General features: G+C 33.1%; 2 protein-coding genes across 2 annotated transcripts; one reads left to right on the forward strand and one right to left on the reverse strand.

Moving 5' to 3' along the window:
* Nucleotides 1–268: 268 nt before the first annotated feature.
* LOC131608085 (uncharacterized) lies at nucleotides 269–1,525 on the forward strand. The gene is made up of 4 exons (XM_058880023.1): nucleotides 269–548; nucleotides 639–1,040; nucleotides 1,147–1,192; nucleotides 1,308–1,525. The coding sequence occupies exons 1-4, from the start codon at nucleotides 514–516 to the stop codon at nucleotides 1,311–1,313; spliced, it is 489 nt and encodes a 162-aa protein (XP_058736006.1). The 5' UTR covers nucleotides 269–513; the 3' UTR covers nucleotides 1,314–1,525.
* Nucleotides 1,526–6,274: 4,749 nt separating this feature from the next.
* On the reverse strand, nucleotides 6,275–9,541 carry LOC131605940 (uncharacterized). Its single transcript, XM_058878227.1, has 5 exons — nucleotides 9,523–9,541; nucleotides 8,218–9,438; nucleotides 7,912–8,130; nucleotides 6,946–7,803; nucleotides 6,275–6,852 (listed from the first exon to the last, which is right to left on the reverse strand). Exons 1-5 carry the CDS (start codon nucleotides 9,539–9,541, stop codon nucleotides 6,275–6,277), a joined length of 2,895 nt encoding a protein of 964 aa, XP_058734210.1.
* Nucleotides 9,542–16,603: the final 7,062 nt, after the last annotated feature.

Below are 16,603 nucleotides of genomic sequence, written 5' to 3' on the forward strand. Positions count from 1 at the left end.
ATAATCAAAAAAAAATGTATATAAAAAAAATTAATTCAATATTAAATATTTCGAATTAATTGATATAGTTAGTATCAGTATTATGATTTTTTTTTTGTAGGAATTAATACTTTATATAATACCACCATTTTGTTTTTTTTTTCTCAACATTTAAAAAATAAACGAATAAATAAGTATGAACAATTGTTATTACTTATGAAAGAGAAAAAAATAAATAAACAGACATAAATGTGTTATTTTTTCCACACAATTGGAAAATTTAGTCATATATTAATAACGTGGAACTAATTATTGCTCTTAAAAAGAGTTGATTGTATTTAGTTCTACATGCACAGAAAAAGTGGATTTCTCCAGTTTCCAAAACTCTTGCACGATTACCTACTACAGAGAAGTCTAATAGGTAGTAGGTTTTTGTATATATGGTGATAGAAGCACTCATACCTTTCACTTCCAAAATCTTTAACACTCCAAGTAAGAAAGGGCGAACAGTAAATCGGAAAGTTGGAAGAAAAAATGGCTAGTTTCTCACAAGTCGTCAAAGCATGCAGGTGGTTGATCTTCTTCTATTAATCCAATCTATTTATTTCGATTGTTTTTTTGTGGATTCTGAATCTATTAGATGTTTGTTTGTTATTTAGGTCACTGAAATTTCTTGTCGTTGAGGACCCTGTCGAAAGATTCGCGATGAAGCGAAGGATGAAGCATAGATCCAGGCAACTCCGAATGAGGTTGAGAGCGAAGAAACAGCGGATTACCAGACTATACACTGAATGGGCTTTGAATGCAATCAACAATGTTGCATGCGGCTGGGAAAGGGACAGTAAGGTTAAGAACATAGGAATGTTGTGGCAGAATGAGATGATTGGAATAAAATGGGCGGGGAAGCATCAGGAGATTAGGGCTGGTTTGCGTTTTGCTTTATTAGAAGACATTCAATTTGTGGCTGATGTTATGGGAAGTGTAGGACTGCAGATAAATCCGAGAATGGTTGAGATATCCAGCTCAGTGTATCTTGGTAGGATCGTGTTTGAAAGTGAAAGGTATGTCATTTTTATTCAAAGACTGTATTGAAAGAAGATGATATTAGGGTAGATGAGTTTGTTGTCATTCCACGCAATAACTCTATTTTTCTCTTCTGTATTACAGTGACTGGATTAAATGGGCAGATTTGGTGAAGAACCTTGAAACAATGGTTAGGAACATCTCTGTAGACACATAAACTATTGTAATATCTATATTGAATGATTTGTTTGTTGTACCGTATGCTACTGGTAATTTTGTGAAATTGTTATTGTTGTGTAATGCAGGTTTAGGTGTTGATGGCTAGACTGGATGAAGTGGTTTTGCAGTTTGGAATAGGAGCAGTTTGTTTTGAATGATGTTGTTGGGTTCTTTTGTTTTAAATCTATCAAGTTTAATGTAATGTTTGGAACTTTTTTTATGTTATTTTGATATTCTGTATCTGAACTTTAACAGTCAATGGTTTGATAACCTTTTATGTAATTCCAATATCATGGTTATATGATTTGGACAGATGCTTTAACATTTAAATGATTATTAGCATGGTTTACTTTAGTTTAATTGGTGTTGTTATTGTAATGTAGCTATGCTTTCAGATTTGTTTAAATTGTGTTTCATGTGTGGGTTAATAGGATCAAAGTGTTAATGATATATAGTATATAAAGTAAAAATAAAGATACCATTACATGAAAGTAGATTCTGTATCAAAATTTGCAGTACAATATAATTGGTAATAATAAAATTGAAGATAAGAAAAGCATGTGAAAGCTTTGTAAATGTATGGTATTTTTTTAAAAACATTAAATGTTTAAGATTATTTATACTTTTTTTAATAGAATATTAAGTGTTTAAAAATATGTATAGTATTTTTAAAAAAATTATTTATTTATTCCTAATACTTACCTAAGTGAAAAAAAACAACTTCAAAATATTTGATCAACAATTTTTGCTCTAACATATATATAATAATTTAAAAAATGATATATTCAAGTATTTATAAAATAATATGTGACTTAATCTCTGGCTCTGATAAAATTTATTTTGCTATTCAATTTGATGAAATTAACTAACAGTTTATTTAAAATATGTATAGTATTTTTAAAAAAATTATTTATTTATTCATAATACTTACCTAAGTGAAAAAAAACAACTTCAAAATATTTGATCAACAATTTTTGCTCTAACATATATATAATAATTTAAAAAATGATATATTCAAGTATTTATAAAATAATATGTGACTTAATCTCTGGCTCTGATTAAATTTATTTTGCTATTCAATTTGATGAAATTAACTAACAGTTTATTTAAAATTAGTGGATAGCATGTAATAATTGGCCATAAAAAATTGATTCTACTATATAGGTATAAAAAAAAAAATTCTTTTCAACTTTTTTGCTGTTTAGAATTCCGGCAAATATGGTAAAGAGTAGGTAATAAAAAACAAACAAAAAATAGGATATAAAAAATATAAAAAACAATGCATGGTATGGGTGAAGATAGAAAAAGTATTGTGTGCATGTATATTTGAGGTTAACGGATACTGATAACATGAATGCATTTTTTTAGTTACAAATGCAAAGCGTTGTTCCAAATGTTTATTAATTGATTTGGTTACACCGTGGTTAATAGGGAACAGTTATGATTGGTTAAATAGGTGTCATTTATTGAAAAAGTCTGGGGAAACTGAAGCGTGCAAGGTATAGTCATGATATATTTTGAACTATTCACATCACATCAGTTTTACTGATTTCATTCCTCTTGTTTAGCAAAAAAAAAAAGGCATTTCTTCTCAACATACTAAGAAATGAAGACGGTTAGAGGTGGACGAAAGCCAACGCATGGGTGGATATCAGACGACGATGATGGTGTCATGAGGTCAGAAACATTATTTCCTCCTCTATTTGGGTTGTTTTTATTTTTTCCAGCCCCGATTTATTTAGGGTTTAGGGTTTTTTGATTAAATCTGAATGATAAAAATGGTTTTGTGTGAGTTTTAGAAAATGATGTAAATGGAGTATAACCCTTACTATTTCTGAAGTTCCCGTTTCGGAATATTGTGAAAGTCTGACTTATCTTTGTTAGGCTGTTAGTGTTACTCATTATTTTGTAATAGTTTTCGTTATCGTTCCAGATTGTCATCTTATATCTGTTTTCAAGTTCTTAATCTTGAAATTTTAAGCTTATTTAAGTAAGACTTAGGATTATTATTGTTTATTTTTTCCTTCAAAACGTCCTAACGGAGTTACAACTGCTCTTCCAGTGAGGAGACTGCATTGATTGAGATAGAGAAACTCGTGAATGAGGTTGCAGATGGTTCTGAAAAAAAATCTTGTGCCAGGTCTGTTAGAAAAGATAAGACAAAATCAAAGAAATCTGTTACATTTGCAGAAACTTCAAAGAATGCCCCTGTAGTTGTTTCCAATGTCGTCAACACAGCTGTTATTATAAGGGATGTTAAGGTTGAACAAAATGATGTCCCCCTTGTCTCTGGGAATGATAATCAACCAAATAGCAAAACCACTGAGAACTCCAACACTGTTGTTGAGAAAACAGTTGGAAACAAAGCAAGTGTCCTTTGTAAGAGTACAAATATGCAGGCTGAGTGCAGGACTGCCAACAAAAGAGCTGATGCAGATGGGAAAACGAAAAGTACTGTGAAACTTGCACGGAAGGGCAAAAATGTATCAAATGTTAGGATAAGGATGTGGGGGGGAAAGCCGACTTACTGCTGGGATATTGCTATTAAGAATTCAAAAGTAAAGAAGGATAATGTCCAGGTAAGCATGCTCGAAATTTACCTTGTATTTTAATTCTTCACTATGTCAAGTGTTTGATCAATGGAATCTCTGTGTTGTTGCAGCATTTCCCTAAGCAGATAGCATTAGACTGCTTGGCAAGAAATCAGAATGAGGTAACCATTAGAGATTGTGATCTGTATCAACAATTCAAGTGTACTGTGAAGACGGCATATCGTAACGGGGTTCCAAGTCCATCTGAGAAATACATGACCAAAGGCTGGTACGCATACGTGAAGGCCAAAGGGTTCAAGAGAGGTGACAAACTTACCTGTCAATTGGCCCGACATGGTAGTTTCATTTATGTTACGATGAAGAAGAAATGATGGGTCTTGGAAATTTGTGGAAGAACTTGTTAACCATTATGTTTATTAAGTGTTTTCAGTATAAACTCTTCTTCCCTTATGTATGGGGGAATTTAAATGTTTTTGTTGGATGGAATTTTGTTTTGAACTGTGACTGCAGTGTTCCTTAACTCTATGAAAACTCAACTATGTTTTTTGTTTAACTTCTATTGGTTGCATCTTTTTTATAATTCTGCTGTTATGGTATATATAAGTATATTTATATGTTATGGATGACTATTTTGGCACCTAACTTTATTGTGAATCGGTGAATCCATATGTTTGTAAAATCAAAACTATTATTTTGTTAGAATGCTGTCATTTAGAATATGAATTCATTTTTTTCTGTATCTGTTAAGAAAGTGAAAAATATTTCAAAAAAACATAAGTCCATACTCTATTAGATATTTAAATATATGTTATTAATAATAAAAAAAAAATAAATGAATTAATTTATTTTGTACTGCGAATAAAAAAGGAAATATATTGAAACATATATAACAAAATTTAAAAAAGTAATGATGTATGGTTTACAATATATATATACATGTTACAAAGTGTAATGATGAATATTATTTTAAATTGTCTTTGGTTTTTATGTCCTATAGAATAAAGGCCCATCAATTTTCACGGCCCAAACTGTAAGTGTATACCTAAGGGCATATATAGGAAGTTTTTGATAAATGATAAAATCTTGCTCTATTATCATTAACACTTTGGAAAATGGTGAAGTGGGGGGTACCATTTGTTCCTTCTCCTTCCAGCAGGTAAGTGTAAAATGCATGCTTAAAGAAAATTTCTTCTTACATAAAAAAATTTCAGACTTCTCTAGTTTTGCATGCACTGAAAAATTGATCTCAATTGGGGATGTATAGTTGATAACTTAGTATTTATTAAAGGTTTTTGTTAGATCTGTTCTAATATGACTGTTGTTCTTAACAACAAAAAAAAAAACAATGAATAGTTATATTCGAAAAATTTTGTTATAATTTGTAGAATAATTGTACTGTTGTATATAATGTTTAAGTGATCCGGAAAGAGACTCCCTTGAGTGGGCACGTCAAATCATTAAAGAGTTCGACGAAGAGCAAGATAAAATGTTAAAAAATCTCATAAACCATGGATTTCTTACTGAAGAGGAATGCATTGCTGATTATAGTGGTGAAGTAAAGTGGAGGAAGCATGTCACAGAATCAAACATGCATGGACAAAATGCACTGGTAAATATCTTGAAAAATTTAATGTATTTATGTATATATTTGTAAAGCTCATGTACATATCATGCATGTTGTAAAATCTGCAGAATGTTCCTATGGAAATATCGAAGACGTGCTTTGGAAAGACGCAGAATGCAATAAGGATGGTAGATCTTGTTGATGGAAAAGGATATCAGTGCGAAATTCTTAGGGCCAGAAGGAATGAGTATGAAATACATATTGGGGTTGGATGGTACTCTTTTGCAAGAGAGAAAAAACTTAAATCAGGAGACGTGCTGGAATTCTCAATGATTCCATTTTCAGATCTGATGTTTGTTCGGTTAGTGAACAGGAATTGATGTTGCTGGTATGATTTAATACGAAGGTAATGTGTTGGGTTGGTTGTTTGTTATCTTTATAGTTTGTGTTGGGTTGGATGTTTTTTATTTTTAGACTTTGTGTTGTGAATGGTGTTTGTTTAAGAATATGGAATTTATGTTGACTGCGATTTAGTTTTACCTCTGTTTATTTCTATGAATGATGTTGCAAATGCTATACTGTATGGTAACAAAGTGATTTAGTCTTAAAAAGAATTACAGTTTTATATTGTTTGGTGGAGCTGTTTTATTAAAAAGGGGATCTTTTTATGATGTAATTCTTTTAGAGCATGTTTCTGTTTCTTTATGGCATTTGTTCCTAATGATATATAATTGAAGAATGTGTGAATTGCAAAAAATATATATCCATGAGTTGCATATACTATATATTGCCCATACAAAAAAAAATATTGTGCATCTACGAAAAAATCATAGTATCCTTCAAGATCTTCATTAGAATCTCCAGAACTTTAAATGATTAACGTGCATGGCGTTTAAAATGTCAAAATACTAATTGAATGGAACATTTAATTGTCCAATTATAAATTTTCAAAGACTTCTTTGAAAACGACATTCGTCGTCGCCGACAATGGTTGTTTGTCTTTGTCGTGAATTAAAATCTTTAGACCCTTTTTGCTCTTCACTCTTGATACTGCCACATAAAATTGACCATGACTGAACACGCTTCTTGGCAAATATATACCGACGAAATCTAAAGATTGACCTTGAGATTTGTTGATTGTCATAGCGTAGCATACCATTATAGGAAACTGTCTTCTGGTCATTCGGAAGGGCCATGGTGATTGAGTCGGAGTTATATCCATTCGTGCAATGTATACAATACCACCAATGTTCTTTCCAGAAATAATTTTTGCTTCTATAACATGATCGGCCAATTTGGTAACAATGAGACGTGTTCCATTGCAAAGGCCTTCTGCTTGGTCAATATTCCTGAGCAGCATTATTGGTGTACCGATCTTCAATTTGATTTTATGATTGGGGACACCGGAAGTTTGCAAGGCATTCAAAAACTCTGGAGTTAACACATCAAAAGATTCATTGCCGTCACCGTCTGTTGTATCAACTGAATCCGAGCTTAAATACTCTTTCTCTTGACCTGCGGGTTGACAATGTTATTTGTTGTTGTAAATAATATTGGGCATGAAAAAATAAAATACAAAACGCAATATTATAAAAAAATGTTGATTACCGGGAACAAATTCTAAAATATACTGATTGATTTGATCAACAGTCTCTATGGTTCCAGCTAATATTGCCCTTGACTGTAGAAAATCCACATTATTGTAATTAACGGCAAAATTTGGATAGGTGTATTCAAATATTGCCTGAAGGGGATCATCAAAATTAGAGATCAACAGATCTTTAGGAACGTCGATCTCTGCGTAACCATCATTTGGTTCTGATATCTTCCCATCTCCAACAGTTAAAATCCAATCTGAGAATTGTCTTAACTCTGCGGAACTGGTGGTATTTGCCGACTGCTGTAGTCGCATATTCTTTGTGAGTTTCAAAACCTTGCAGTGATCCCATATGTATGATGAATTGATTGTAGCATGAACTATATCCGAGCGGCTGCCTCTTGGAATCACTGGAAGAATTTGCCTGAAATCACCGCCAAAGACTATTACCTTACCTCCAAATATTTTATTTGATGCTTTGGATCCACCCATGATATCCTTCATAGTTTTATCCAATGCCTCAAAACAAAATTTGTGACACATTGGAGCCTCGTCCCAGATTATCAACTTTGATAGTTTTAGTAGATCACCTCTATCGCTCCCTTTGTTAATGTCGCATGTCGAAGATTCAAGCGTGGGAATCGGAATTTTGAATTTAGAATGCGCCGTCCGGCCACCTGGAAGTAATAGTGAGGCAATCCCAGAAGAAGCAACTGTCAGACATATTTGTTTCTTTGATCTTATATAAGAAGCTAGTGTTCTCCACATATAGGTTTTGCCTGTACCGCCGTAACCATAAAGAAAGAACACGCCTCCATTCTGGTTGTTCACGGCCATCATGATTTTCTTAAATACATCCCTCTGTTCATCTGTTGGTAATTAGGAAATTATTCTTAAACAATCATAAGATACTATGCTATGCTATTGTTAATTTGGTTTTACATTTATAACAGATTTCAAATGGACAGTGAAGAAACCTGTGAGATTCTGATACAGCATGTTAAATTCTTGAAGTTGTTCATCGGGATTGTAGTTCCGCTCTTCGTAAATAAGCTTGTTGCCAAATTCTTCGGGAACATATCCTTGTGGTTTTGGCATCCCAGGAAAGTCGCTCAGGCTCTTACGGTTACGTTGTAGTAACTTTTCTATCTCAATCAAAGTTAGATTGTATATTTCTTGTTCTGACAACCTCAAACCTATTTGACAGAAGTTTGCAAAAGAATTATTTAAAAAATGAAGTTAATGAAGTTTATATCTAATTCATTTTTTCAATAAAATGTTACCTCTGTTGTTGGCAATAGTCTGCTGAGAGTAAAGAATTCCATCAGATAGAAGATCCCTTGTTTTGCTCCACACATGCCTTGGTCTGTTAATGCTACTTGACAACAACATGTGGACAAAAAGCAATCTTAAATAGTGGCCAGAACCCCACTGAAATGCCTCTGAAATAGCAGCTATAAATTCACGATCATCCCCAATAAATCCCATTGCAAAACATGCATCACGGAAAGTATCGTATTTGACGTTGTTAACTATTTTCAGTTCTGAATAATTTCGAGGGCCCTTGACATGTGTAAGCATCATTCTGAGAAAGTACAATTCTCCTGTAGTTGGAGGAACCCAAATTAACCTGCCAATTGTGTAACCCCTCTGCCTGGGTTTCCACTCTCTTTTCTTTTTGACATATACAAACTTTGAAACAAAATTGCTATAAGTTAACTGTTGAGCTTCGGTGTATTTCTGATTAGCTTCAAACCATGCCGTAAACATCGATTCAGTTACGCTTGGTTTATCAAGGACATTGGAAACATTGCTGATGTCAGTATAGTAGACTGAATGTTGACCTTCGCAATGGAAGTGTAATCTCTCCACAGCTGGTCTCCTTCCATGAATGGGGAAACCATAAATCCTCCAGGATGCTTCACTGGGAGAAACATACCTACAGTCAATATACTGCTTGATTTCATCAATATCTTGACGCTCAATAGGACATCCATTTTCATTCATAACAATTGCAGCTGTTATTCGATCATAGCCTTTGTTGATGTATTTAAACAAATATTTTATGGATGTGCTTTGATTGCACCATTCCATATTAATATGAGTTCTGAACTTCAACAACAATTTTGCATTGTAAGGAACAACAAATCTATTGTCAACCTCTATACCATTCCTAATGACAGTGTGACCGTTGTCCCTTCTTCTGTAAACCGGATAACCATCTTGATCGACAACCGTCTCAGCCCGAAAGTCTTTAGGAAAGTATTTGGAACATTTACCATCCTTCATGCATTGCGAAAGCCGGTTTGCGTTTCCGCAAGGTCCGTGTATCATGTGACTTTTTACCAAATTATATAAGTCTCCGTCGGTGTCCTTGTTTGGAATTTCGGCAGATATAATACGGTCAATATCAGCAGGTGTTGGATATTTGCTGGATGGATGTAGAAATATCAAAATATGAGCGTGGGGAAGGCCTCTCTTCTGAAACTCAATTGTGTACATATCTACAACAGAAAAAAAAAGTATGAATAATGATGGTTAAGAATAAAATTAACGTATGATCAGTTTTGAGATGAATCAATACTTACAGGCAAGAACTTTGCCCATACAACTTTTTTTTAGTCAAATCTGACAGTAAACTCATCGAATTTCATCTTAAATACTCTTGCTATGAGGTCAGGCCCGATCTGCTGGTGTCAAATTATTAGGAGCAAGTACACGTTTCAATTCCGGCCAGTTTGGATTACACGTAAACGTTATGAATAGATCGGGAAATCCAACATAACTACATATTGCCATTCCATCCAAAGTAAAGTTGATCCATGTATCTGCGACTACCAACATAGGACGATGGAAGGACAACTCTTTTCCCTGTGTTTGCACCATCGGTATGTCCATTGGTTCTGATATCTGTGAGATAGTTATACTTTCCAACTCTAAGTTTAGATTGATTTTTTCTTAACCATCGAAGTCTCTCAGATTCCATCATTGTATAACCATCAACCAAAAACTGTTGAAATAACCTTCTTGATCTGATAACTGTTTGGGCCTCATCCTTTCTGGCTTGAATACGAAATGCAAACCACTCTCTAATTGTGAGCCTATTTCTTTTATTTGCTTCCTCCCACGGAACATCCTCATTGTCGGCTACTCCAGTCATTGATTCTGAGTTACGCCGATTGTTGGAATCTTGACTACGGTGTCTAATGTTCGGCCTGTAACCATCTTCGCCATAGGGGAAAAGCAATGGATATTGAAATCCCAAATATGATGTATGATATTCATCTATTCTTTGAAGTTGTCCAGTCTGTTTGTGCATTATTATGTCCCTCTTCTCAGCAGTGTCAACATCACCAACAATTAGAGCAGCAACTTCAGAAACAGTTGGTTGATTATAAATTCTCCCATCGGTGCGCCGCTCGGAAATAAGACGGAGCTTTAGGTCAGAAACATTGCCTTCTGAAAGTATATCCCTTGCCATCTTAAAACTCTGGGCATGAACATTGTGTTGATACAACATAGAAGAGAGTTTTTTCACTATGTCAATATCTATTCCTTCTTTTGTCCTGCAAAGAATGAAAACTAATCAATGGTACATGGTTCATATCGCATAAAACATCGAAAAATAAATACACGAAGGAATTGATAAACATACTTGAATCCGTTTAATCTATGCTGTATTTCATGTTCAGTATCATATATATAGAGTTGTGCAAATCGGGGGTTTTGTCCTGGCAATGGTAACATGCTACCTATACGATGACATGATTGTCCTTGAATTCGGTAATTTGGAGGACCTCTACCATTATTAAAACGGTTGTCCATTTTAGCACCCGGAGACGTAAATGCAAACATCATGTTGAAAAGACGTATTTGTTGTTGAAATAGTTTTGATTCAGGGTTTGTTTGGTCAAACAGCAGTTTCTGTAACACCGGTGGAGGTTCTCTCAATAAAGGAATTTGAACTTTACCATCACCGCAACACATCGTGAACTTAGGACTTAATGTTTGCCGACACTTGGTCTTCCTTTCTAAATACCACATGTTTGCACCACATTTTGGACATTCAAACACTGGATCACCTATGTCGTAAAAATCTCCTAAATGAATGCACAACTAAGTTAACAGATGAAAGGATGTTTAATAATAGAAATGTACTGACAATGATCAAATTATTGTTAAAAAACCTGATGGTAGTGCATTGACTACTACAGCTTGATTGTCCATATCTTCTTCATCTTCGTCCATAACCATGCTGTCATCTGAACTCCAACCTATGGAAAATGATACATGCAAAATAATTAGAAATTTGTTAAGTGTTTAAATTAATCAAGAATGTACATTACCATAAATAAACCATACTCTCAGACGAATCATCATGCATATTTTCCTCTTCGTTGTCATCTCCAAAAAGTTCATTGATTTCAGTAGTATGTAAGGGAGAGTTTTTTGAAGATGTAGAACCACGTTCACCAACAACGTTATCAAATCTATTCTTTAAATTCGTCCCTGTCATATTGATGTTTCTGCATGTAACCACCCTTGGACGTTTTTTATTCAACGAATTTGCAAGATTACTGATCACCGAGGAAGCATGAGTTTTCTGCAAAGTTGTTATAACCGAATTGCTGGAACTTGGAATGTTCTGAGAGATGGTAGAAAATGGAATTCTTGCATGAGCATTATCATGACTACTAATTGGGGTAGTTTTGCCTACATTCTCCTTCTGCAGTCCATTGTACTTCTTTGCTCTCTTGGATTGAAGTTGACGTTTACGATGAAGTCTTGCTTCTGCTGATCTTTTTTTGCTTAACACACTGCTAAACCATTTATCTTCAAGAGCCTTTTGATTCAGACCATCCATATTTCTGGTTTTTTAGTTTGATTATACAGATTTTCAGAGAAATACTTGATGGGAACATAAGGTCATATATATGTAGGTTTAAGTTATATGGATATGTAATAATTACAGTAGGAGTAGATATTATCAATGATGCCTTTGTTTGGTCCTTTACTTTCATCTGCACGCTTAGCATAGTCATAAATTAATCTCTTTCAAGGCCAATTTAGTTTTGATATTGTAATGATTATCATTATACTTTATTACACGTTAAGTGTCATTAAACATCCAATGCATGATAGAAAAGCAATGATAATAGTTTATGTGTGAAACAAACTTAACTTGTGTAGTTTCCCAAAGCATGTCATAACTGAAATGAGTGAGTAAGTGTCTATAGTGCAAAAATGGAGTTCTTGAAAATATTTCATGAATAAATAAAAACTATTATAAGTTTAGTCTAAGAAATAATGGAATAGCAAAAGTTATATTGGTTGATATGCATAACTGTTTTTGAATATATTAATAGGATCATGATTTAGTAATTCATAAAATATTTAAAAAGAACCCTAAATATGCAAGATCAAAACATGTTTATAACTAAATTTGCATAATTTAGTTATTATGATTTTGTAAATAAAATATATAGATTCTTACCTGCAGCATATATTACAATCATATTATGTAAACTAATATGATTAAGTAAAAGTATAATTGGATTGTGCAAAAATGTATAAATGTATAACATCTATGTTGTCTACATATATATTGGTTGATGTGCATGTGCATAACTGTTTTTGATTATATTAATAGGATCATGATTTAGTAATTCATAAAATATTTAAAAAGAACCCTAAATATGCAAGATCAAAACATGTTTCAAACTAAACTTGTATAAATTAGTTATTATGATTTTGTAAATAAAATATATAGATTCTTACCTGCAGCATATATTACAATCATATTATGTAAACTAATATGATTAAGTAAAAGTATAATTGGATTGTGCAAAAATGTATAAATGTATAACATCTAAGATATATTTTTGAATGAATACAACCCACAATTATGTCATAAAAACTAAATCCAGAATATAACATTGATTAAAATTGAACAAAATAATTCCATGGCAATCTCGAAATTGAAATAAAATGCTTGAATACAGATAGTACATGTTGTCCAAGAGTGAAAGCTTTGTTGGTAGAAAATGCAGTACCACAAAGTAAATAAAACAATACATCCCTTAAATTTAACAACCAAAAAACATTAACCACAGGATTATAAGTTCCAACAGTTTTGTGATGGCATGCATAAAATAAAAAAGTTGATGAAGTCTTCAAGCATTTGCCTCAATCTTCACTTTTTTGGGTGGCTTGGTTCCTGAATATTGTGTAAGTCCTAAAAGCTGACAATCAGATTCTTCAGCATCAACACCATGAGAAACACTCTTTGATGGGGTATTGGCCAAAACTCTTGTCAGGATCATTTTCTCCAAATGCAGATAAGGACTCCTGATCATGTAGTAAACAGATTTATTAAAATATGTAAGAAATACATGTTTTGCATGAAAACAGTGCAAGTAACAAATAACATACAATGGAAGTATCAACATGATCAGCAACAGCATTTGGAATGGCAGGAAGACTATGAGCCTGTATTACAAAATAGGATATTATTAATATGCTATGGATTTCAAATAATTTAAGATATTCAAGCAGATTACTATAAACTGAAAAACCTCATCAGCAATATAATCCTTTTGAATTTGACTAACAAATTCTTCATCATAAGAAAACTTCCAAACAGATGCTTGCCCAAAGGTTGGCTGAACTTTAGCTCTCAAAGCCATTTCTTATCCAACAACATGTCAAGCTCGTCAGGATAAACCATGGGGATCATCTTCACCATTCTAAAGTTGAAAAAAAAAAATGTTAGAAATCATATATTATACTATTTTACAAAAAAAATAGATTATTAACATACTCTAACATTGATTTATGCATGCTATCAGCAGATTGTCCTATGATCTGCTCACATTCGGCATCCCAAAATACAAACCGAAACTTTGATTCACCGTCATAAACATATATATCAACTTTGTACCTATTACATAAATACATACAGGTTTAATTGAGTGATGTTAGACAAAAAGGATTCAAAGGTCATAAAAAGAAATATTTACAAAAAACAACCTTGGTATAGGTTTGTGAACATTTTCCGCCACACACACACTCGGTATGGATTGTTCAAATCAGTAGCTTTCACAGAGCACTTTGTGCATCCATAGTAAAACCAACCATGCTTGGATACATAAAATTTCGTGGTAGTTCCAACAGTAACACATAACATGTCCTAAAAATAAAAATAAAGCATTACAGATAGATATAGATACTTGTTAACAACTTGAAAAATCATTTACGAATTTAAGAGTCATACTTGTTGATTTTGCAGAATTGACCCAAAGGAATGCACTTTGCCTTATGAACAAATTTTTCAAGTGTTGTAAACTGGGATCCACCAGACCAAAGAGACATGGATTTGGCAGATTGCGATGGCTTTTGGATTGTTCATTTGCAGGCAACCTAGGAATATTATAATAAATCCATGATATAATTTGGAATCAAAATGAAAAAACTAATTGAAAACAAAAGACTGCCTAATGTAAATACTTTGACAAAAACTCAGAAATCTCCTGGATGTCTTCGTTGATTAGCAGCTTTGAACCACTCATGCATTGGATACTGATTGAAGAAAAAAAAAAGATTACAACATAGTTGAAAAAAATGTGATAAGGCAACAGCAGAAAAAAATAAAATAAAAGCAAACCCTGAGAATCCTTGATCATTGCATGGGTTAGTATGATGACGATAGCACCCGTGTTTGTTGGATCATTATAATATTCCAAAAACTTAATACCATAGCTCTCCCATAAGGTGCAGTTAATGATGTCGCCGCTGAAATTTTAAACAAATAACTGGGTTAAGAAAGATCTACTTTGAATCATAATAATCGAAAAATACATACTGAAAGAGGATTAATGGTAACAAATGTACCTCAAATCTTTGATACTGAGGGCCACAAATGTCTTCTTTCCTGGAGTGTTTGATTGCATATTGTTTATCTCATGTACAACGCCTATAATATCTGCAAAAGAGATCAAGTATGGCAAATGTTATAAGTAAATGGATCCTTATAAGAATAAAAGGGTGCTTAATATTTTTTTCTACCTTCAAGCCTGTTAAGATGACATTTTCCAGCATTGATTTCGCAAAACTTTTTGAAATAATACTTCAGAGGAGGCATATTTTGTAATCCATTTGTTTCATGGTCGTACCACCAAGGAACACGAATTTCTTTGAATGGTCACACAGCTTCCACTGGAAATCGTTATCAAATACAGTCCCGTTGTTGATTATGCAAGTCATATTCTCTTGAATTCTTGGTTTCCACTTATCTGTATGATCAGCCCTAATCAAAACTTGAATTCGATCACCCTAACAACATATGTATTGTAAACTATGGTTAATCGCAGTCATTGCATTGCTAATAATGAAAAAATGGAACATTAAACGAAAACGAATTTCTTATACCGCAGCAACCATGATAACCATCTCCAGATGTTCAGCACCCTTACTGTTAACAACGCTCCATACATCAATAATTCGAACAGCCAGTCTCCATGTTTCCTTCCTGTCGCTGATGTCTCTTATGCAGTCAAATTTACGACTCATATTCTGCAGAAATGGAAAAATAGACAGATTAAAACAATAGCCGTTTAGAGTAACAACTAAAAGTGTGGCATGGAAGGAGATGTATCGCAATCCATACATGAAAAATAAAAAGCTAATATTGATGGGCGAAAGCAGAAGAGGAAGATAAGCCAAATGTAGGGTTTGGGGGCTTGAAATGAAAAGCCATCATATATATAGAAGGATGATAGAAGAACGTGAAATTTTCTTGAGCCTGCAAATGACAGAAAGCGTGCAAATGGTTTTGCTCTATTCCATGCAGCGTTGCACAACCCTCTACAAAAGCATGAGAGATATATTAATTATGGAAAAGATTTTGGACAACTGAAAAGTAATGCAATGATTATGGGATACATATTTTTTAATTAAATTAATTAAGGTTTATGCAATTACCGCTGTGTCCCCGATTATGACCCTCAAATTGAAAGATTAAAGGGATATTGAGAGAATTTCATATGTATGTTACTTTATTATATTAAAAGTAGATTTCTGTTTGAAATAGATTTAGGTTTATTGATAAGTAATTAATTAAATGTGAAATGAAAGATTGAGATTTTGATTGAATGTATAGATTAAAATATAAACTTAGTTGTTAAGAAAGGTGGGAAGATTCTAGCATTTACCTTATGTTGTCACTGAAAATAGACGAATAGTGGAATCTATGTGGGCCATGGGAAGCAAAAGTGGGCCCACTGTGCGTGAAATGGGTCCCACTTGAATGGGCCTGTTGCTCGAAATGTCAATTTCATTAGCCCAGTGATAATTGGTTTTGTTGCTAGAGTTTGATTTTTAGAAAGGAATAAATAGCATTGGTGATGATATTAACAAGAAATTAGTACATAATTAACTACATAGAAATAAAGACAGAAAATAATCAGATGAGAAATGACCCCATGGGTGGAAGGTGTATAAATAACCTACCCTGCCACCCTGTTTTTGTTGGATTTTTACGCAAAAGTTCAACAAACATGTGGTAAAGCTTAAATTAAATGCCTAAATTGTTTGTTTTTTCTTTTAAGCATGAGTAAAATAATTAATGAAAAAAATAAAAAAAACCCATAACTTTTAGTTTTCTTGAAGACC

This window comes from Vicia villosa, linkage group LG5 (genome assembly GCF_029867415.1).
Source record: "Vicia villosa cultivar HV-30 ecotype Madison, WI linkage group LG5, Vvil1.0, whole genome shotgun sequence".
NCBI lineage: Eukaryota > Viridiplantae > Streptophyta > Magnoliopsida > Fabales > Fabaceae > Vicia > Vicia villosa.